The following is a 24,749-nucleotide window of genomic DNA, read 5'->3' as shown; positions in this document are numbered from 1 at the left end:
GAGGTGCTATCATGTATATTGGTCCCAAGATGGCTGCCAACACTTCTTGGATGAAGTGCTGACAGCCAATCAGATCTCAGGATGAGATGTGTGGTTAGGCTCCGCCCACATATATATATGATTTTACTTTTGATTTTCTCAGGAACTACTGAACAGATTGACACCAGACCTGCAAAAGGCACTTCCCTGACCTGAGGACTACCTCTCTGCCAAATTTCAAGTAATTCTGTTCAGCCGTTCGGGCTGTACCTTGGACTAAAGGTCCCTATGGAAAAATGCATGGGGAAAACATGTTTTGGGACCCCCTTTTTTCTCGGCCCCCGCTTGACGAATCACCCCGAGACTTTCAGGGTAGGAGCGGAGCGCCCCACCTATTTTGAAAATTTTGCGAGGATTCGTCAACCGGCACCAAAGTTATTCCAAATAGAATGTTGTGGATTTCCTATGGAAACACGGTCCTAACTATAACTATCTACTGGCGACCGCCAGTAGATAATATATATATATATATATATATATACCACAAAGACACTGCGTGATATAAAAAACATTTATTACTGGACTTAAAAAGCTTCTCCTGACAACTCAATGTACACCCATAAAACAACATGCCATTCACTCAGAACACACTGGAAAACATACACTTCAGTGCGCCAGGGAGGAACAAAGCGCCAAGTACAAACGGTTTCAAGGCACATAAGATTCAAGCACATGGTTGTGTAACTTCAGACGCTGCAAGACCACATACAATGTTATTGGAATAGAACAGCGCAGGAGAGAATCGGGTTAGACTAAAATATCCTGTTAATCATTTAAAACTTAATAACATGGCTATCACATTTTGATGCACTCCCAATTTTTGCATTTAAAGAACGGAGGGGGTTTGTTTGTCGGGGTTAGACATTTTTGTCAAAGGGGAAAATCAAGAATTAACAGGTTTTCTGGTTCCAAGGTCAATTACAATTAAGCCATCAGATCACAACTCCCATGAAGATAACGGTAATGGGGGAGTTTGGCCAGACTGTCACATATACACTGTTTACTTACAGCACCTTGAATTCATCCAGTCTCCGTGCATTCCCCACTGAAACCCATAATGAGGTTAACGGAACACAAAACTTCATTCAAAGGAATATGGATTGTTGCCTAAAAAACTGAAAATCAAAACTCCCTATTAAAAATATAATTGGGGTGCACCGCATAATACACGCATATACTCACTTATAGTGTACACACAAATAACTGCCATAGTTGCTTTTCATAAAATTTGAATACACATATGTCCATGAAGTATTCCATTTGGCTAGTATTTCATTCATAGGTTCACAGACAGTGTGATTTCAAGAACGGTCGTTTCCTCAGTGAATAAGTTACAATATAAGCCACGTTTATAGTGCTTTGTGAAGCATGGGGAGACCGCCACTGGAGCACGTGAAGAACTGAGCTACAAACAATTTGAGGCAAATCCCAGTGACTCTGAAAGTGCAGTGACTCCAGGAAAAGCAAGTTACATATCAAGCTGAAATAGAACGTGGGACTAACAACTGCCCAAGTGCTACTGACTATTCAGGAACACCGCCCAGTCATGAATTCTTTAGACAGACAGTCTCAAGCCGCACATTACTGAGGTTTGGGTGAACATTTAACGAGGCAGCTCAAACATAGAAAGAGGAAAAAAAAGACTAAAACGGACTCAAAAACTATATACTGACAATACCTACCATACCCAAATATCTCTCCAGGGAACATTTTGATACATAATCAAACCCACATCCCATATTATATGAAAAGAGAGGGGATAGAATAGTAAGTCTGTCCAGTTCTCGAATATGTGGAAATTGGGTTTGACATATTTTAGGAACAATAGGTCACATGTTTGTATATATTTTTTATAGGGTAGCTATTTTGCCAGGATAGGTATATCTCTATATTCTGTAGTAAACTCTGCTTTACCACCGGTTCCCCTTCTAGGCAAGTTCTAATATTCATATGCAACTTCATACTTGAAGAATTGAATTAGTCCAAAACGACTTGGAAGGCCGAAAGATGTTCTATGTCTGCCTTGCTGCTCGATATGACAACAGTAGCTTACTTCCACACAACCTTGGGATGGCAGTGTCAGTAGGTTGGTCACAGCAAGTAGTTTAGGTTTGAAGAACAATTGGTCTAGCAACATGTCTTCTCATACCATTTCCTTCAAACCTGCAACGTTAATTTTATATATACATATGTATTTACCTATGCTACTGTTCAATGTTTAAACCTTCCCACATTGCTGTACATCCATCCACCTTCTTCAGATTTGAACTTTTCACATGCACCTAGAGCAGTGTGGCATATGCTCTGGTAAGGAATATAGCTAGTGTGCACCATCCATTTACAAATACGTAGAAAACGATATCAGAAAGAACAAACTATGTGCCAGAAAATATATAGGGCTATATTACTTCCATCTGTGGCCCATCCATCACATCCCCCCAAAAAGTGTAACTTTCCACTTGAGACTGTGTTCATTGGACAACTTCTATTTTTCTGCATTTCCCTTATGTATAGAGTCCATTAAAATGATTATACATAGGCCATATATTTTCGTAACTACTCATGCAATAGGCCTAGCTTCTTCAGAGCCTCTCTGTGTTCATCAGCAGAGTTTTTGGGAGTCATTTTGACACTGATGAGAGAGGTTGGACGAGGTCTGGAAGTAAAAAGGGTGAATGGAGAAGGCCGACGACTCTCAGTCTTGGCCACCGGCGAGTCACTGGCTGGGACAATAGCAGCCTCCTGGATAGCTTTGAAGTCCACCGCTGTTCCCATGGATGCTGGACGTGGCCTATTTTTCTTTAGAAAACTAGGAGTAAGCTTGCTGGTTGTTGGTTTTCGGAAAAGTGAGTCACTACTAGAGTTCCGGTTCTGTTCATTGACATCCTTGCCAGTGCTCATGCCAATCCCAGAACGCTCCAAGGTGTTTGATTTGAAATTAATCTCCCTTAAACCAGGAGAAGGTCCCTGTGCAAAGCGGAATCCAGGTCTCAGGTCATGTTGACCGCTGGACAGAACTTTTGTTTTCCCAGATAAGGATTCGTTTTCTGTCATTATCTGAGCAGGCGGAAACTCAGACCGCAGCCCACCAGAAGTTTTTCCAAGGTTGGTAACTGGTTTGTTTTCCTGCTCCTGCAGCCCATGTTTTGGACTGCTTTGATCTTCACGAACCTTGCCATTATTTGGTGGACACTCATTGCCAGATTCAGCATCAGTCTGGCGAGCAGGGAATTCCCTTGACCTCAGCCCACCATAAACTTTCTCAGGGCTCACACTGAAGGAGTTTATTTTATCTTGCAATCCACCTTTTGGACCTGTGCAGTTATCTCCAACTTTTTCATGGTTTGGTGGATTGTTTTTGCTAGACTGTGGAATAGGGATCTCATTGGTTTTAGAAAGAAGAGCAGGGTTTACTGCGTTTGTATTTAGCGAGTTAGCATTTTCCTGGGGAAGAGGAAATTGCCTTGACCGACTTCCGGAAATAGATTTGCCATGATTGATGGTTAGATTTGGTTTGTCTTGTAATCCAGTCTTTGTCTTGTCCTGCAGCCCAATGGTTTCGCTGGTTATCTTATCCTTTGGCACCTTTTCCATTACAGTCTGTGAAGTAGGAATCTGTTCCACCTTTGCAATAGCCGAGGACGTGGCAGTACTGTCACTCACTGAGTTAGCCCTAACTTGTGACAATTTCAGTTTCTCCATTGCCTCCTGTCTGGCAGTTTGCTGGTCTTTGATATTATGTGTTTTTACACTTGAAGGTCTGTTCCTATTTGGAGCAGGTACATTTATTAGAGATTTTGTTCTAGCCCTCTGCTCGGGGTCTATGTTGTTATTAGTGTAGCTGGGCTTTACAATAATGTGAGAGGGTAGTTTTAAAGGCTTTGGATGAGTAGGAGGTCCTTGTTTGAACTGTGTATCAACTACCATCTTTCCGTCTGGTTGTTGAGGATTATTTTCTTGCAATGCACTGTGCTCTTGCTGTACTTGTGAAGTCAAAGGCACTTTCTTCTGGTCTGTATCACTCCCAACCTGCTCAGCCATTGACAGTGGTAGGATTTTAGTCACGGCTTGCCCTTTCGACGGTTGGGAGATCTCTGGTTTAGGAGACTTTGATTCAGAGGTCAACTGTGTATCTTGTTGAAATAAGAGTATAGGACCTGGTGATTCCTTTGCAAATTCACCATTTCCAGGTTCTACATGAAGTCCTTGAACAGGCATCCAACGAGGGCTCCTCTGCACCTCCAGTTCTTTTTGTGGTTCAGAGATAACAGGTGACATGTGGTGTAACTTTTTAGACTGTTGCAAGAGAACAGGTCGAAGATTCACCTCTTCCTTTGCAGGTTCAAGGCCACCTGCTGATGCCGGAATTGCAGGGTTATGTCGTTGTGGTGGTGCACATGTAAGGTCTTTAGGCAGATCAGTGTTTCTCGGTGATGCAACAGGAGACTGATGCTTTTCCAAAGCTACCCCTGGTTTCCCTTTCAAGCCCATACCATCCACGAAATCAGATTTCATAGCTTTGCCCCTTATAGGGACTGCATCTTTCTTCAAAGAAGCATGCTTCATAATTGGATGCATATCATGGAATGGCTCTGGGGGTGGAATAAGACCAATCTCTGAAACAGATGACACATGTTCACTCGCAGCTGCCAATGACCATCTTTTGGGCTTCTCAGGTGTCAATAAGGTGTTGGCTGCAGAAGGTGGTGTGGTGGGAACTGAAGGTGGTGATGGTGCTGTGTGCACTGGTGGCAGAGGTGGTGCCGTGTAGACTGGTGATGGTGTGTGGGCTGGTGGTGGTGGTGTGTGGGCTGGTGGTGGTGCTGTGTGGACTGATGGCGGCGCTGCTTGGATTGGAGCTGGCACTTCTCGGTCCGCAGGTATCTCTGCTTTAACCGGAGAATCCTTGACAAGTTCCACTCTTGGTATCAGGTTTTTAGGTAGGCTGTTGTAACCTGACTTTATGGTCACATCTGTGTTCCAACAAAAAAAGCCTAAACTTCCGTTTTCATTCTTTTTAACCGTCTTTTGACGGGGACTTGCAGTCATTAAGTCTTCATTCTCATATGGGTCTAGAGAGAAGAAAAACATTATCTTTAATAAAAAAATAAAATACAGAAGAATAAAATACTGTTAATACATAGGCTTCTTTGACAGCATCACAAAACTGACTTCATCACAGAAGAAGACCCCTACCAAATTTACCTCCATGATTTACTTCAGAAATAAACCTGCCTCCTCTATGTTTTTATGCATTTCAGGAAAACTGGCAAAACCTCAACCTAACTGAGATAAAGGATTCAATCAGGGACACCCTCACAAGTTTATTAAAGAACTGATAACTTGAAAGAAGCCATTGATTGCAGAGGACCTATTAGAGGTGCGTGTTAACAGAACAAAAGCGGTGTTAACTGGAGAATAACTCCACTTCCTTGTACATCCTCACCGACATGTTTTTCGGTAGGCTACTCCATGAGATATAGTAATAATACGCTTGTAATACCTTACGTGCCCAGCTCAAAATATATTCATCATTAAGACAGACCGAATCCACACAGTACAATGAAAAAAATAATCAGACCTTGTTGAGGTTTGGTGTTTATTATCTTCTATTTTCTTGTTCCTGTGGGTTTTCACCACACCCGCAAGGCTATTTTTACTTTGTTTCTGGTTGTCTGGAATGTTAATACATGCAAGCTGTACTCGTGGGCACAATTAAATTACGTATGCATGAAGCTTACGTAAGACTAGCAGGACAACATTCACTTGTGAGACACGCCCATTTACACCATGGCCAAAGGCAGAGGCAACTCATTAAACGCAATTTCATCCAAACCTCTGCTCATGTGCACTGAAACCCTGGGGTGTCTGCATTAGTACATTAGCAAGGTAGCTATGCTCAGTAGGAAAGGGGCAGCAAAACACCTTCGCAGATTGTATCTGTATGCCAAGGATAAGGGACATGCACAAGAACGGAGTATGAAATAAAAGCTAGAGAAAATGAGCAAACAAGGATTTAGGTTTCATGTTTTTAGAGCCAACAAAAGATATGCTTTCCTACTCCTCAGCAATCCTTCAGGGATGTAATAACTCTTAAAGGTCTTGATTAACCAACTGAGCCAGACCAAGTGAAGTGTCTGCATTGGCAAAAGTACACCCCCACCAACGCAATCTGCAACAGTGAATTTCATACCATTCTATTAATGAGCCCAGAAACTCAAGTCCTACTTGTTGGGTGAGGGTTTCATACCTCGCATCCGTGTTTAGCCAGAGACCATGTCTGCATTTACTTTAACTGCATCTCACAAGGGGTGGTGAAGGAGGGGGGGGGGGGCGGGGTTCATCTTTTCTGATAGAACATGGAGATTTGACCCAAAGGCTCAATTTAACTGCCCCAACTCTAGTAAAAATGTTTGTGCATGCTCTTTAGGATTGCCACAAAACCCTTGCGCACTCAAACACCAACAAAGCTGGCATGTTTAGAGCACCTCAATCCTGGCCTGGAGGCAAATCCCAGTGACTCTGAAAGTGCAGTGACTCCAGGAAAAGCAAGTTACATATCAAGCTGAAATAGAACGTGGGACTAACAACTGCCCAAGTGCTACTGACTATTCAGGAACACCGCCCAGTCATGAATTCTTTAGACAGACAGTCTCAAGCCGCACATTACTGAGGTTTGGGTGAACATTTAACGAGGCAGCTCAAACATAGAAAGAGGAAAAAAAAGACTAAAACGGACTCAAAAACTATATACTGACAATACCTACCATACCCAAATATCTCTCCAGGGAACATTTTGATACATAATCAAACCCACATCCCATATTATATGAAAAGAGAGGGGATAGAATAGTAAGTCTGTCCAGTTCTCGAATATGTGGAAATTGGGTTTGACATATTTTAGGAACAATAGGTCACATGTTTGTATATATTTTTTATAGGGTAGCTATTTTGCCAGGATAGGTATATCTCTATATTCTGTAGTAAACTCTGCTTTACCACCGGTTCCCCTTCTAGGCAAGTTCTAATATTCATATGCAACTTCATACTTGAAGAATTGAATTAGTCCAAAACGACTTGGAAGGCCGAAAGATGTTCTATGTCTGCCTTGCTGCTCGATATGACAACAGTAGCTTACTTCCACACAACCTTGGGATGGCAGTGTCAGTAGGTTGGTCACAGCAAGTAGTTTAGGTTTGAAGAACAATTGGTCTAGCAACATGTCTTCTCATACCATTTCCTTCAAACCTGCAACGTTAATTTTATATATACATATGTATTTACCTATGCTACTGTTCAATGTTTAAACCTTCCCACATTGCTGTACATCCATCCACCTTCTTCAGATTTGAACTTTTCACATGCACCTAGAGCAGTGTGGCATATGCTCTGGTAAGGAATATAGCTAGTGTGCACCATCCATTTACAAATACGTAGAAAACGATATCAGAAAGAACAAACTATGTGCCAGAAAATATATAGGGCTATATTACTTCCATCTGTGGCCCATCCATCACATCCCCCCAAAAAGTGTAACTTTCCACTTGAGACTGTGTTCATTGGACAACTTCTATTTTTCTGCATTTCCCTTATGTATAGAGTCCATTAAAATGATTATACATAGGCCATATATTTTCGTAACTACTCATGCAATAGGCCTAGCTTCTTCAGAGCCTCTCTGTGTTCATCAGCAGAGTTTTTGGGAGTCATTTTGACACTGATGAGAGAGGTTGGACGAGGTCTGGAAGTAAAAAGGGTGAATGGAGAAGGCCGACGACTCTCAGTCTTGGCCACCGGCGAGTCACTGGCTGGGACAATAGCAGCCTCCTGGATAGCTTTGAAGTCCACCGCTGTTCCCATGGATGCTGGACGTGGCCTATTTTTCTTTAGAAAACTAGGAGTAAGCTTGCTGGTTGTTGGTTTTCGGAAAAGTGAGTCACTACTAGAGTTCCGGTTCTGTTCATTGACATCCTTGCCAGTGCTCATGCCAATCCCAGAACGCTCCAAGGTGTTTGATTTGAAATTAATCTCCCTTAAACCAGGAGAAGGTCCCTGTGCAAAGCGGAATCCAGGTCTCAGGTCATGTTGACCGCTGGACAGAACTTTTGTTTTCCCAGATAAGGATTCGTTTTCTGTCATTATCTGAGCAGGCGGAAACTCAGACCGCAGCCCACCAGAAGTTTTTCCAAGGTTGGTAACTGGTTTGTTTTCCTGCTCCTGCAGCCCATGTTTTGGACTGCTTTGATCTTCACGAACCTTGCCATTATTTGGTGGACACTCATTGCCAGATTCAGCATCAGTCTGGCGAGCAGGGAATTCCCTTGACCTCAGCCCACCATAAACTTTCTCAGGGCTCACACTGAAGGAGTTTATTTTATCTTGCAATCCACCTTTTGGACCTGTGCAGTTATCTCCAACTTTTTCATGGTTTGGTGGATTGTTTTTGCTAGACTGTGGAATAGGGATCTCATTGGTTTTAGAAAGAAGAGCAGGGTTTACTGCGTTTGTATTTAGCGAGTTAGCATTTTCCTGGGGAAGAGGAAATTGCCTTGACCGACTTCCGGAAATAGATTTGCCATGATTGATGGTTAGATTTGGTTTGTCTTGTAATCCAGTCTTTGTCTTGTCCTGCAGCCCAATGGTTTCGCTGGTTATCTTATCCTTTGGCACCTTTTCCATTACAGTCTGTGAAGTAGGAATCTGTTCCACCTTTGCAATAGCCGAGGACGTGGCAGTACTGTCACTCACTGAGTTAGCCCTAACTTGTGACAATTTCAGTTTCTCCATTGCCTCCTGTCTGGCAGTTTGCTGGTCTTTGATATTATGTGTTTTTACACTTGAAGGTCTGTTCCTATTTGGAGCAGGTACATTTATTAGAGATTTTGTTCTAGCCCTCTGCTCGGGGTCTATGTTGTTATTAGTGTAGCTGGGCTTTACAATAATGTGAGAGGGTAGTTTTAAAGGCTTTGGATGAGTAGGAGGTCCTTGTTTGAACTGTGTATCAACTACCATCTTTCCGTCTGGTTGTTGAGGATTATTTTCTTGCAATGCACTGTGCTCTTGCTGTACTTGTGAAGTCAAAGGCACTTTCTTCTGGTCTGTATCACTCCCAACCTGCTCAGCCATTGACAGTGGTAGGATTTTAGTCACGGCTTGCCCTTTCGACGGTTGGGAGATCTCTGGTTTAGGAGACTTTGATTCAGAGGTCAACTGTGTATCTTGTTGAAATAAGAGTATAGGACCTGGTGATTCCTTTGCAAATTCACCATTTCCAGGTTCTACATGAAGTCCTTGAACAGGCATCCAACGAGGGCTCCTCTGCACCTCCAGTTCTTTTTGTGGTTCAGAGATAACAGGTGACATGTGGTGTAACTTTTTAGACTGTTGCAAGAGAACAGGTCGAAGATTCACCTCTTCCTTTGCAGGTTCAAGGCCACCTGCTGATGCCGGAATTGCAGGGTTATGTCGTTGTGGTGGTGCACATGTAAGGTCTTTAGGCAGATCAGTGTTTCTCGGTGATGCAACAGGAGACTGATGCTTTTCCAAAGCTACCCCTGGTTTCCCTTTCAAGCCCATACCATCCACGAAATCAGATTTCATAGCTTTGCCCCTTATAGGGACTGCATCTTTCTTCAAAGAAGCATGCTTCATAATTGGATGCATATCATGGAATGGCTCTGGGGGTGGAATAAGACCAATCTCTGAAACAGATGACACATGTTCACTCGCAGCTGCCAATGACCATCTTTTGGGCTTCTCAGGTGTCAATAAGGTGTTGGCTGCAGAAGGTGGTGTGGTGGGAACTGAAGGTGGTGATGGTGCTGTGTGCACTGGTGGCAGAGGTGGTGCCGTGTAGACTGGTGATGGTGTGTGGGCTGGTGGTGGTGGTGTGTGGGCTGGTGGTGGTGCTGTGTGGACTGATGGCGGCGCTGCTTGGATTGGAGCTGGCACTTCTCGGTCCGCAGGTATCTCTGCTTTAACCGGAGAATCCTTGACAAGTTCCACTCTTGGTATCAGGTTTTTAGGTAGGCTGTTGTAACCGGACTTTATGGTCACATCTGTGTTCCAACAAAAAAAGCCTAAACTTCCGTTTTCATTCTTTTTAACCGTCTTTTGACGGGGACTTGCAGTCATTAAGTCTTCATTCTCATATGGGTCTAGAGAGAAGAAAAACATTATCTTTAATAAAAAAATAAAATACAGAAGAATAAAATACTGTTAATACATAGGCTTCTTTGACAGCATCACAAAACTGACTTCATCACAGAAGAAGACCCCTACCAAATTTACCTCCATGATTTACTTCAGAAATAAACCTGCCTCCTCTATGTTTTTATGCATTTCAGGAAAACTGGCAAAACCTCAACCTAACTGAGATAAAGGATTCAATCAGGGACACCCTCACAAGTTTATTAAAGAACTGATAACTTGAAAGAAGCCATTGATTGCAGAGGACCTATTAGAGGTGCGTGTTAACAGAACAAAAGCGGTGTTAACTGGAGAATAACTCCACTTCCTTGTACATCCTCACCGACATGTTTTTCGGTAGGCTACTCCATGAGATATAGTAATAATACGCTTGTAATACCTTACGTGCCCAGCTCAAAATATATTCATCATTAAGACAGACCGAATCCACACAGTACAATGAAAAAAATAATCAGACCTTGTTGAGGTTTGGTGTTTATTATCTTCTATTTTCTTGTTCCTGTGGGTTTTCACCACACCCGCAAGGCTATTTTTACTTTGTTTCTGGTTGTCTGGAATGTTAATACATGCAAGCTGTACTCGTGGGCACAATTAAATTACGTATGCATGAAGCTTACGTAAGACTAGCAGGACAACATTCACTTGTGAGACACGCCCATTTACACCATGGCCAAAGGCAGAGGCAACTCATTAAACGCAATTTCATCCAAACCTCTGCTCATGTGCACTGAAACCCTGGGGTGTCTGCATTAGTACATTAGCAAGGTAGCTATGCTCAGTAGGAAAGGGGCAGCAAAACACCTTCGCAGATTGTATCTGTATGCCAAGGATAAGGGACATGCACAAGAACGGAGTATGAAATAAAAGCTAGAGAAAATGAGCAAACAAGGATTTAGGTTTCATGTTTTTAGAGCCAACAAAAGATATGCTTTCCTACTCCTCAGCAATCCTTCAGGGATGTAATAACTCTTAAAGGTCTTGATTAACCAACTGAGCCAGACCAAGTGAAGTGTCTGCATTGGCAAAAGTACACCCCCACCAACGCAATCTGCAACAGTGAATTTCATACCATTCTATTAATGAGCCCAGAAACTCAAGTCCTACTTGTTGGGTGAGGGTTTCATACCTCGCATCCGTGTTTAGCCAGAGACCATGTCTGCATTTACTTTAACTGCATCTCACAAGGGGTGGTGAAGGAGGGGGGGGGGGCGGGGTTCATCTTTTCTGATAGAACATGGAGATTTGACCCAAAGGCTCAATTTAACTGCCCCAACTCTAGTAAAAATGTTTGTGCATGCTCTTTAGGATTGCCACAAAACCCTTGCGCACTCAAACACCAACAAAGCTGGCATGTTTAGAGCACCTCAATCCTGGCCTTGGTGTCTCCCTAGCAGTCATCTTTCACCCACCTTCCCTGCTAGGCAGGACAATGCTGACAGTATACATCAATTCTGGGGTACAAAACCCATTACTATTGATGTATTGAGATCTCAATCTGAATTCTGATGTGCTGAGGGGCTACTTAAGTACTGGGGCTTACCCTGCTCTGGCAGTGTACATAAACACCGATGTACCTAGCCAGTGAAATATGGAAATCTCACGTCACTCATGACATGCAGTGCCCATAGATATGGAGATAGGAAGGTCACACACAGCTCTACCAGAGCACCCCAATCTGGATAGGATTCAATCCTTTTTTGGTTTTTCCTGTTTCACCTACCAATGCCAATGCATCTCTGCTGATGCTCAGCACACTACCACTGGAGTACCGATAGCCATCATAGCTTTGTGAAGCATCTGTACATGGCTATGTCACTGAAGGTCACTGTCATAAATCGTGAAAACTGGTCAAAAGCCTATAGTCCTAGACACATTTACTTTTAAAAGAACTGTTAAAACAGAGGATCGGAGCACCAATAGTGAAAAATAAGGTTTGATTTACTTTCAGGGCTTGCTTTTCTTGGGGACGTAGGTGGCATATCTTCGGCACGTTCAGAGTCATCAGTGGAGAGTCTGCTGTCCCCCTCCGCATCCAGTGAATCAATGGTTTCTTCCAAGTACATAAGAACATCTCTTTCTTCAGCTGACAGGTAATCATACCTCTCATCGCTCTGAAAAGACAAATGCACAATTGACTGTACCATTAAACAAACCACTCCCTCTATCTGCAAAGCGGGTCTCCACAACCTGTAACTTTTTGAGTGCAGGGAAAATCAGATGTACATTCACAAGTGAGCAACCCCAGGTAAAATCTGCCTTCATTTATCTTCAAACGATCTACCCAACAAACCTTACCAAGGAATGGATCTTGAGCTACACAACTATAAAATGATTCAATACACATCCAGACCAGATTCAGGCAGCATGATAGCAGTGGAGATGAATTTCCATAGGAAGATCAGAAACCAGTTGCATATAAAGGAGGCAAGAAGTTTCATTCCACTGTATGATTTATTTACTTGAGTTTTGTAAACCACTGGAGTTAGCCTCAAAGTGCTTTATGCAAGAATCGTCTTTCAGTTGAGCAATAAAACAAGTGTACAATCAAGATGTAAAAGCCTTAATGAAGAAAAATGCAGTTTACTTCTAGACCTTAGTGGAAGTTACTGGTTTTAGGCATCTAACATGGACTCGAAGGTCATGGAGTGAAGTCGAGTGGACGGCTCCTAGCCAACTAGCCATATGAGTGACTGAAAAGAGAGGTTTCTAAAAGCTTTCTCAAGACTCTAACATACACTCTAGGCACGTTCCATAGGAATGATCTTTGTGTGTGAAAGGAGCGTCCTCCAAATTTTTTGTACGGTAATTAAATGTTTGAAAGCAGGTTCTAGTTCATGGATCTCAAACTTTTGAATGGAAGTGACAGGATTAATAGCTTGGTCAAGTGGTCGGGTTATCTTATGTGTAGAGTTTTATAAAAGGGCTTATCAAATACTCACAGCCCCAGCCAGAAGCTTAAAGAACATGCTGAAGCCGATCTACGAGGGTTCAACCAACCCATGGCAATGTTATATGGAGAAAGCAGTGGGAGAGTTGGGTTTAGTAATTCAAAACTGGGATCAAGGAGCAATAAACTATCTGGCCATTAAAAATTCAATCAATAAACAATGCTACCAACTGTCACATAGAAACGACCTAGCGGACTATGTAACAGGAAGAGGTCAACCCGGGCTGATATCATATGCAGGGCATAAAACCCAGCCCTATCTTAACCAAGCACTGGGAAGGAAAGCACTAAAAAACATTTTATGGGCCAGACTAGTGCCGCTCCCAATTAGAGAATTAAACCCAGGGTGGAAGTTCCTTGAACTCAAAATTAGATGAAGAATCTGCAACTTTAAATCTGAATCTCTGCTACACTGGATTTGTTGTTGTCCCGGCATGCTTCAGCCCCGTCAGAAGCTTTTAAAACAAATATGGCTGTGTAACGGGGTCTAGACAGTGAAAGAAGCAACTTGGGTTCTTTTTTCCTGCACCTTACCATCAGATGCCATCAGACTTGGCCAGATTTGGGAGATACATGGCCGAGCTGCGTCTTAGGCTTATTGAAGAAGAGGGACCAGGCAATATAAAAGACCCATCTAGTTTGTTAAATAATCAGTCTCCAGCAATTAGTTTGTGACAATGCCGTTTTAAATACCAATTTTAGTAGATACATCAAATTTGCAATGAGGTTGAACTGGTAATCTCTCACCTTTTTTTAATGTGTATAACACATTTTCTTTTAGTTGGTTCATATAATGCCGTACGTGAACTAATTTTGTATGAAAGGTTTTTAACCAATTGTGAGCCAAATTGTTTAATTTCTTTTAAAAATGCATGTAAGTTATATTTCAAATGGTTTTAAGTAATTGTGCAATAAAAATTAAATTCATCCATTCATTCATTCATTCATATTAAAGGGCTTTAAAGTTCACTTTTTTTTTTTTTTTTAACAGGGAGGCATTTCAGGGCCTTTAGAGTGAGTGTGAAATGGTCCTAGCAGTTCAGGCCAAACAGACTAGTAAAATGATTTTTAGAAGCTTGGAATTTCAGAAAGGATTTGTTGGGTAGGCTGATGTACAGGCTGTTACAATACGAAGGCGGGAGATTATAAGGGCAAGCATTAATGCAATATTTTGAGAGAGGTGGAGGAAAAGAAGGACGCCTCTCAGCAGACGAGGGTGACAGAAAGCAGATTTGGTGACAACAAATACTTGGGATATGGAAGAAAGATCACTATCAAACAACTCCCAGGTTATGAACTTAAAACACATGTTGGGGGAGGAGAGCTAGTGACTTGTTCAAGGAAAAGGGTAGATGGATTAGGTTAGTATTTCCCCCATGAAGAGGATCTCAGATTTGTTCCCATTTTGCACAGCACATTTTCCTGCCTCCAATGGTGAATGTGGAAGAGGCAATACAGAGCATCAGATGGGCTTTCGGATTTGTTAGATAGCTTGAGATGGAGATATGTTTCATTTGCATGGACGTGATAATCAATATCAGAGGAATTAATGACCCCAGTGAGATGATATATGTGGATATTGGAATGGAGTCTTGAGAGACTGTGTACAGAGTATTGGCTGACTTGGATATTATGAACCCACTTTAACATGATGGGATGGTTGAAGTGGAAGGAGGTGAACCAGGATATCAGAATCCACTGATTCCAGTGCGAAGTTCTAGCATGTTAATACACATGCAGTTGTCAATAGTATCAAATTCTGCCCAGGTGCAGGAGTACTATAGAACAAGGAGGGTCAGTATCCCTAGAGCCAAATAGCACTTATCTGATACTTTGCAATACCCTTTCGGTCTCCCTCTGGGGTCTAAAGCCATACTTATAATCATTTATGAGGCTCTTTCCTCCAGGTGGGATGAGAGTAGGTGGGAGACAACAGTTGCATACACAACAAAAGGTAAGCTCCAGATAGCTCCATGATTGGCAAAATTATTAGGATCTGCTGCACTTTTTGGGAGGATTTATGTGATATTTTCATGCTTTACAGGTAGATAAACTGGTGATGTAAGAATGTATTACCCAGATGATGAGAGGGAGCAATGCTGGAAGGCCCAAATATTTAGAACTATACATAACGTGGAATGAGAACACAACCTTCCTTGCAATAAGGAGTGGTGGTGCCAATTGTCGGAATCAAAGGTCACGATTCAGTCCCAAGGTAGCACAGCATATCAGAAAGCACATCCAACAGGCACTAGCTGTGAAGAAAATCCCTCCCATCTACTGGCTGTCAAGGTGATTTAAGATGTTTAATGATTAGAGTAGCCATAGCAGGACAGATATTAAGTAGGTCTTTCATGATGAAAGTTTTACTGATATTTTTTAAACCCAGACCCTGCATGAACTGGGCAAATTCATTGAGTGCTTACTGTAGTTTTGAAGGGGTACGAGCCATTAGTACAGCATCGTCGGCATTTAAAAGTACCGGGAGATGTGAATGCTCATCAATGACTACTATGAGATGATGTCTGTTTCATAGGGCCCAAAAAAATCAACTTCAAATACTTCTCCAAACTTTTGTGGGAAGGTTAGACATGGATGTTGTGAAAGGCAGTTGCAAAGATGACACTCTAAGTTCTCTCTCAACTCGCTTGTCCAAGTGTGGGAGCCACATTCTGTATCTAAGGGCTCCTTGGGTAGCTATAATGCCTCAATGTACTTCATGGGCTAGTTCGATGACCTGTTGTCTTAGGCTCTCGGGTATGACAATTCGGGAGCCTCTCAATACAACACCTTCCTTGGTCGCAGACAGTTCATCCTGAACATTTTTTAAATTTGATATAGTCAGCAGAAGGTCAAACACACCTTTTATCCAGGATTTTGTTAAAATTATGTTTTTATGTCAGCATTAGTGGCCTCAATAATCTGTTTGATTGATATGGCCGCTGGTGTACTGGACTTCACAATGACATTGATGTACTCCGATGTTTTGGATGTTGAACTGTTACAACGTAGTGGTACTCGTCAGAAATAAATCAGCAGGTTTCTTGTCTTTTCCTGCCTTGTGTACATTGGCATGATCGTACTCGTGCAGTCTCAAACCCCACCTCTTAATATAAAGGGGCGTCTTAGCTTTTGGATTTCTGAAGATACTGAAACATATTCCTAACAGAAACACATGAAAATGTTTACAGGCCCACACTGCAGCAAGACTTTCCTTCTCTGGCTGAGAATAGGCATGTTCTGTGTCAGACAAACCCCAACTGGCGTAGGCCACAATGTGTTTTTGAGCATTCGGATGACCATTATATTGAGCAAGGATTGCCCCCAATTCCACCTGGCTTGCATCCACTGTGATCTCAGTCTGTAGCTTGGGGTCAAAGTAGGCCATCTCGGTTGCATTCTCAATTGCAAGTTTTATTCTTTTGAAGCTTTTATCACATTCACATTGGAATGGCACATTTCATTTTGTCAACTCTCTTAATAGGGCACTTGCAGTAGCAAATTCACAAATGTACCTTGAGCAATAGCTGGCCATACCTAAAATGGATCGCAGCTTGGTGACATCTTGCGGGAGGCAAGTAGCTGACAGCGCTTTAACTTTATCAGGGTCAGGAGTCATTCGAGGCAAGATGGCGGCAGCTTGCTCAGCTGAGTAAGCTGGATCTTGGCACTCTCCTGGATTAACCCCCCACTCTGTCTCACTGCTCGGTCCTAGGCGATGTAGAGCGATTTGGATGTAAATTACGGCATGTTTTGGAGGTTCTGGTCTTGGCGCTTGATTCTCCCACAGCCATCAAGATTAGTCTGCACTAGGTTTGTGTGCTGGCAGCACACGGCTCGGTTTTTCTACCCACCCAGCTCACCCGGCTCGATGCCTCCAAAGAATGCAGCCAAGGGCGCTAAGGCCCGGGGGCCTCCCGCGGGCACAGTTCCCGCGAAGGTCCGCAGCAGAAGAGGAGGTGGCGGTGGAGCACGCCGACAAGCAGAAAGTTCCTCTCCTGCTTTGGCAGGGAAAGGTGGCACCGCTACCCGTAGCCGCCTTACAGTTCCAGCACTATTTAAAACTCAAACCGGCAAAGGGAAGAGCGTAGTAGAAGTCTTGGAGGCTGCTGCTGCTTCGGTGGAATGCGGTTACAATGTTGCGGCAGAACCCGGAAACAATGTTGCAGTAGAAGCATTACCCCTTGAAACACAAGGCACTGACTTTGGAATACAAGGTACTGACTCTGTTTCTGCTGCTGTGGCTGCTTTTAGTGAGGAGAGCGGGGGGAGCAGGGTGGCCCAGGGTTTGAGGGAAGCTGCACACTGTCGTGGTTAGTACCGATGTAACCAGTGCAATCTCCCCTAATGCACGAGAGGGTGAGCCGGTCTTGGTTGGATCCGATATCCCAGGAGATATAAGGTCCGAGAATGGGGCTAATAAACCTGTACTGGATGTATTCAATGTTACCTTAACTATTAACCCTCTAAGGGCGGGCCAGGAACAAGAGGCTATCAGCTATAACTGTGTCAGTAGCTGTCTGGAAAGTGGGGGAAGAAGGAACACACTCTGGACACACAGAATGTGGATCAGTCAGCTACAGGTGGCACTAAAGAAGGAGATTCGGGGGATAAGTTCTATTCCATGTCGGATCCCTCCAACTCTTCTGGGAATGAGAGTCCAGGGAGAGAATGGGCAGAGGATAGTAGTGACATGAGCAGTCTGTGGTTGGATGAAGAGGAGACAGGTGATGAGGTCTCTGTAAGCAAGGGGACTGTTTGGAAACAAAGGGAGCAACCCGAATCTTTGGTAAACTCAGCTCTGGCTCCAGTTGGCTCACTGGTCTGGGACTACTCATTTTCGCCAAAATTGTGTGATGAAGCGGGGCATGGTGAATCATCTAAAGAGGCAGCCGGATCAAGCATGGAACCTCAAGGTGAAATCACTCTTTCTACCATTTACCAAAGCATAATGGCCCACCGAGAGGAGACCAGGGCAGAAGGGTTACGTACTCAGGGAGCGGGACGAAAATTGCAGAATGTTGTGTGTAGAGTTGCTAAGACTTGCTCCGAGTTTACAACCAGATTTGGGGAAGCCGAAGCTCGAATATCAGTTTTGGAAGATGAGCTAGCTCAGCAGAAGGTTATAACTGAATCTTTGAAGGCTCAGAAAGATGATACAGCCTAGAAGTTGGTTGAGTTGGAAAATCACTCCAGATGAAACTTCAGTTTTGGAAGATGAGCTAGCTCAGCAGAAGGTTATAACTGAATCTTTGAAGGCTCAGAAAGATGATACAGCCTGGAAGTTGGTTGAGTTGGAAAATCACTCCAGATGAAACAATCTACGGATTTTGGGAGTGCCTGAAGAAGTGGAGGGTAACGATGTCCGACAATTCATAGTAGAACTCTTTTCAGAAGCCTTTCCTGAGCTTCAACAATGGGACTGGAAAGTTGAACTGCTAAGAGCCCATAGATTCCCTTTCAACCAACGGAAAAAAACTGGGGGATCAACTGAAAGCAATTTTGATCTGTCATAATAATTTTTTATTACCTGGAGCAATTTATGATTTGGCAAGACCGGACAGGAAGAGAGCGGGAAAGGGGTGCAAATTTTTTGTTCGACCTGATTTTTGCCAGGCCACTGTTGAGAGAAGATGGCATCTTCGGTAACGGATTCCTTTATTTCAGGCGAAGGGGGGACAGATTTTTTTTATTAAATCCAGCCAAACTGAAAATTATATATATAGGTCATACCCAATTTTTTGTCTCAGAAATTCTAGCAAAGGAGTTCTTAAAATTGAATTTGAGGTAGATATTGGGACAAAATCGAACAATTATGAGGACTGGGAAATATAAGGTGCCAATATCTACCTTAAATTTTATTTAAGAGCTCCTTTGCTAGAATTTCTGAGACAAAAATTGGGTATGACCTTTATATATAAATTTTATGCGAAAAATTGGGCATGACCTTCATATATAAATTTTATGCGAAAAAAAGGAAAAAAGAGGCACAGCAGGAAGAACAACATTAGTCCCTGACATCTATTGCTATAGATGTCAGGGACTAATGTTGTTCTTCCTGCTGTGCCTCTTTTTTCCTTTTTTTCGCACACCATCCCTTTTTTTTTCTTCTGCGTTTGGGGGGGGGGGGATTATCTACCTCCCATCACAGAGGACTATGGTCCTTATGTCTCATTTGGGTGGAGGAGGGTAAGGGGGGGTTGGGTGCGCAAGGGGTGGGGGAGGAGTGGGGGGTAGGGGGTGGGACTCTTGCTTTTCATTGTTCTTTGTTACTAGCTATGGTTATGGTACGCGTTTCTATGAGAGAAATAATAATGTTTTTGTCGCTATGAAATCTAATTTTGGGTTTGGGCTGTTCAGATTGGAGTTGGAATATCCTAGATATGATGATGACTGGTAGAATTTGTATATGTTCATGGAACATATGTGGCCTGAATGATAGGAAAAAGAGAAGTATGACTAAAATCTTACTGGTCATGCAAATTGATACGTTATGCTTACAAGAGACCCATATATCATGGAACAATTGTGGGTGGTTGAGGGATTTGGGCTTAGAAGTGCTTGCTTGTAACAGGCAAGGCACAACGACCAAAGGGGTAGCCATTTTGGCAAAGCATAGCCTTGGAGTCTGTAAAAGGGTAAAAGAGGACACTTTAGGGAGGTGGGTCATTGCTGAAATTATGATCAACGACTCCTATTTTTCTGTTTGTTACATGTACGGTTCTAATCTAGATGATCCGGAAGTGCTGCATTACCCGAGTGTTGAATTAGCATTATGGCTTCATCCTCTAATTCTTTGTGGAGACTCTAATATACATTCGGATAGTGATTTAGATATAACTAGTAATATACCAAATAGGGGTAAAAAAAATTAAAGTCTTCAAAGCCACTTAAGGCTTAGTTAGGGAACTTGGGTTGGTGGATGTGTGGCATAGGCATAAAAGAGACGATCCAGGAGCTACTTTTCATTCAGCCCCTCACAAGAAATTAGTGCGTCTGGACTATTCTTTTGTCTCAGCTCAAATTATTGAGACCATCAAGATCACACCCAGGGTTATTTCAGATCATAACCCAGTAATATTAGAATTACATATAAGCACTAAGAGCAAACATAAGTATTGGACTTTTGAAAGGACATTGTTGCTGGATCAGGCATACTGTGCTCACATGAGTAGTTAGATTGAAGAGTTTTTTAAAATTAATAGAAATACAGCCTCTGATTCTATGGTCTGGGATGCCTTTAAGGCCGGGGTACGGGGGGAGACTATTAGTTATTCTATAGCTAATCAGAGGAGAATACTCGGGGAGATATATGATATAGTAGAAAATACAGGCAGGGTATTAGCAAAGCGATTACATCAGAGGGAAGTTACTAATCGAATTCATAGGATTAAGGATCATCTTGATCAGATCAGGACTCTCCGGTGGAAATTCTGAATGTGTTCAATAGATATTATCATCAGTTATATGCAGAGGGCGAGACTATAGGTGGAGGCGATCAAATGCAGGAATTTTGTTCAGAATTAGAGACAACTAAAGTCACACATGATCAGAATGAGAGATCAGCAGCACCGTTTACCTGGGAAGAAGTGGAGGGAGTTATAATGTTGGTAGCTATTGGAAAAGCGGTGGGTCCGGACGGCACCCCTTTGGAATTTTTTAAGACATTTTGGCAGACACTTCAACAAGATCTTATGTTATTATTCCAATCTGCCCAAAAGGGATCTATCCCTGGCGCAAAACTCTTTCCACATTAATTGAAATAAAGGAAAAGAAGCAAATATCTACTGCACCACTTAGCTTTAACCACATGTTCATTTTTAAACGCATCATGAAATGAACATGTAAAATATAATTAGGACTCTTTGAAATTCAAAAATATTTAATTAACATGCAGAAGCTTTTCATTTTAGTACACCAGAATATATCACTGCATGGACAGGCATTTATTAAAAGTGATAGTTTACAAACAAACTTGCAAAGATTCCTGCCTCCCCCTTCTCTCACAACAATGCCATTAGTGAACAGATAGGAACGTCAGTTGTCATGAGCGCCTTCTGGATGACCTAGGTTGTTCATATACATGGCAAAACAATGTAGTTTATTAAATCAAACACAAGAGAAACTTTTCTACAGAGCACATCCTGAACTCCAGTGTTTCATTATGCTTCCACACCCTAGCCCACGCTGTTCAATCTCTTCATGGAACATCACCAAAATTCTGAACTGCTCCAACATTTAATACCATATGTATGCTTATGACACACAATTGTATTTGAAAATTGCTTCTCCAGATGACATCACAACTGTGCGCTGCTAAAAACTCAACAATGGTTAACTCAGAATCATATTTTGCTAAATACTTTCAAGACAGAATTCCTCCTAATTGCCCCCCACAATCATTCTGCAGCTACTCTAGACTGCCTCAAACAACTTATAGCTCTCAACTGCACCCCTCATGTTGCTGACTCTGCGAAATCTTTAGGCATAACACTGGACAAATACCAGAATATGCAAGATCGCATCAGTGTAACTACAAGGGGAGCAAATCCTCAGCTCAACACATTAAGGAAAAGCAAGCCATTCTTGCCTTCGGAGGACATTCAATCTGCAGTCCAATCCCTAGTTATTTCACACTTCGAGAATAGAATGGTGACCCTTGCTGGGTTACCCAAACCCAATTTGGCACCTCTAAGAGCCACTCTGAACTCTGCGGCCAGACTCATCATTGGCTCCAGAAAACATGACCACATCACTCCAGACCTAATTCAACTCAACTGGCTGTCTATAGAAGCTAGGATTCACTTCAAGATAGCCTGCGTGATGCACAAAGCTATTCACTATAAAACCCCTGTTTACCTGGCTAGAAAACTTGAACCATCTGGTTTGAATTGGACCCTAAGAAGCTCTAACACCCTCCTATTGAAACCTCCCAAATTAAAAATTAAAAACTTACAACCATGCATTCTCTGGTCTTGCACCAAGAATATGGCATGCTCTTCCTTCCGATATCAGACCTAACTCCTCCACCACCCCATTCAAAAAGCAAGTTAAATGGTTACTCCTTAATGCAAGATGGGAGACATTGGATTGTTACAAATGTCTGGGGAGATGAAGGGCACGTGAGGGGAGAAAACCAAAAAGACTGTATTTGCATGGTTATATGTTGTAAACACAAGAACGTACAGCAGTCACTAATAAAGTGTGTTAAAAAAAAATGGTTACTCCTTAATGATCATCTACAGCAATAGTCCAGAGGCCACCTTATCTAACTTTTATTTCCCGTGGATAATCTTTGATACCTATGCTCATCGTTGTAATTTTGCCCCTCCATATGCTCCATAAGATATGTTGCTCAACTAACAGTTTACATGTCCCATAAGATGGGTTGTTGCTCTTTTTGTGCTTATTAAAATCCTTTATGTTGTTGTATTCATGCCTCTACCTCCTTTCGCATCCGCTCCTTTGTAAAGCGCTCCGATACCCGTACGGGTCATGTTCGCGCTTTATAAAACTTTTCAAATAAAATAAATGTGGTAATGAAGAGAAAGGAGGCAAAATGAAATAAATCAATTGCATAGGACGATACAATTTGGTCAAGTGTTGAAGCTGGGACTGAGCTCAGGTTTTGTGCCTTCAAATTGTGCAATTCTGCCTTTAGATCGATATCACTTTGTTGCTCTCATTTTATATCTAATGGTAATGCTGTGTCTTTAATTTGTGGCACAAGATATAGAGTGTGGGTGAAGACAGAAGCCACATGAAGGCTTACTTCTTCTTAGGCTTGAATGTCCAAAAGAACCTCGAGTTGATCCTCGCCCAGGCATGAGGCTCAAGCTTGGCTGGGCCTTCAGTGGCTCACCCACCGTTATCGCATAATGACGTTATCGCATAATGACAATTAAGGGGGCATACGGAGGTTTGGATTTGACCATCATGAAACAATTTGGTAAAGCAGAGGTAACGCCACATTGCAGCACTCCTAGTTTAAAGATATGTGGAGTAACACAGGCTCCCACAGCCTCCGCCGTACGGGGGCCCCCAAGCCCCAGAGGGGCCCTCTCAGCACAGTAATCTGTCTGGAGAGCTCCTGATCGATTGACCCCCTCGAGTTTCGTTACGCCAGGGTTAGAGATAATAATCTTCTCACTATACCATATTTTAATGAGCAGACTAGGAGATTGAGAATTCTCTCACTATGGATAAAAGGTAAGTATTGTAGGGATACAGTCCTGTTTTCTTATCATATACTTCCTACCAGTGTTTAGTTCAAGTTTTTCCTATCTTTGTGTAAATAAAAGGATTTAAGAAATATGTTCAGAAAGTAAAGAGCACAACATTTGTCACAAGAGGAGGTCACAGTCACGTTAAAAAAACACATGCTTTCTAGTTCCACAATTTCCATCATGTTCATTACGCAACAACTTGAGTAGCTTGAATGGTGAGACTGGGGGACAACTCTCACCAAAGAAATGACGCTGTGTTGTGGAACATGCAGAGACTTACATTCCAGAGAATATTTTGATGAAGTGGTAAAGCCAAGATAAAGTGTGCTCTCATTGTGCCAAGGCTAAACCTTTCCTACTGTGCCAGGTCTAGTAGTCGAGGATGGATGTGTCTTTCCTGAGCAGTGAATGGCACACTTTGCTGGGGGGAGGGGTTGGAGTAGGAGTCTTTGTCAAGGATTTTCTTTAGTAGATGCGACCTTAACTAAGCACTCCTAATGGTTACAGATAAAAGATTAAAGGCATACTAAGATTGTGAGGCATTAGACTTTATTTTATTCTAATTCAACAATCAAGTTACTTCCTTTGTACACTTAAGCCACCAAAAGTAGTAATATCATACGCAGACGACGTTCCCCTGGGTACGGCAGAGGAATAGCGACTCTGGTACAGCTTACCACTGTATTGTCAAATCTAGGACTTGACTAGGGGCTAAATTTAGAAGTCAGTATGGAATGAAAACCCTCACCCAGCTGGCATCAATGCAGCCCTTAATCATGCCTCAGACCATACTTTTTGGCCCCTGGTTTAATGTTTGTGAGTACCCTTATTCTAGTCTCACAGAAAGAGGTGCTGGTGGTGTTTGGATGAGTCTACATAAAAAGGACTATCAGCAAGGTAGTTTGGGAAATGTGAGTGAATGACTTTGCACATGGGTGGTTATGTTTAACCAGTTAAGTAGTTGCAGGATGGAAGCGATGTGGTAGAAATCTCTTTGGTCTCGGAGGAGGCATGTGGCAAAATGTAGAATAGAAGTGTATTTCGGTCATTTAAGGGTTTTATTAAAGGTGCTGAGGTGCCAATGGTTGGGATGCTGAGGAAATGAGTGTAGCAATGGGTGGAATACAGCTGCAAGGACGTGTCTAAATAGGCGTGCTTTGATCTTTTTTGATTTGGTTATTCTTTGTGGGGCAGCATGGGATAACTGAAAGGAATGACCTGGCTACGGATAAGGGGTCATGACTGGTCAGGACAGATGTTGAGGTAACATAACAAAATCCGACATATAGTCTTTGGAGAGGATGAACGCAGTAGTATGTGAGATGAGC

General features: G+C 42.5%; 2 protein-coding genes across 2 annotated transcripts in view; both read right to left on the bottom strand.

Moving 5' to 3' along the window:
- Positions 1-536: 536 nt before the first annotated feature.
- Positions 537-7,456, bottom strand: LOC146870147 (uncharacterized). The gene is made up of 2 exons (XM_085628975.1): positions 7,324-7,456; positions 537-5,111 (listed from the first exon to the last, which is right to left on the bottom strand). The coding sequence occupies exon 2, from the start codon at positions 5,086-5,088 to the stop codon at positions 2,596-2,598; it is 2,493 nt and encodes an 830-aa protein (XP_085485101.1). The 5' UTR covers positions 5,089-5,111; positions 7,324-7,456; the 3' UTR covers positions 537-2,595.
- Positions 5,622-24,749, bottom strand: part of LOC146870146 (uncharacterized) — a 139,525-nt gene continuing 120,397 nt past the window's right edge. The window contains exons 3-4 of the mRNA XM_085628848.1: positions 12,191-12,359; positions 5,622-10,196 (exon numbers count right to left, since the gene is read on the bottom strand). Of these exons, the coding sequence (XP_085484974.1) occupies positions 7,681-10,196; positions 12,191-12,359 (2,685 nt within the window). The 3' untranslated portion in view covers positions 5,622-7,680. The remainder of the gene's footprint in view (positions 10,197-12,190; positions 12,360-24,749) is intronic.

This window comes from Triturus cristatus, chromosome 1_1 (assembly GCF_964204655.1).
Source record: "Triturus cristatus chromosome 1_1, aTriCri1.1, whole genome shotgun sequence".
NCBI lineage: Eukaryota > Metazoa > Chordata > Amphibia > Caudata > Salamandridae > Triturus > Triturus cristatus.
This window is presented reverse-complemented; position numbering and strand designations above follow the sequence as displayed.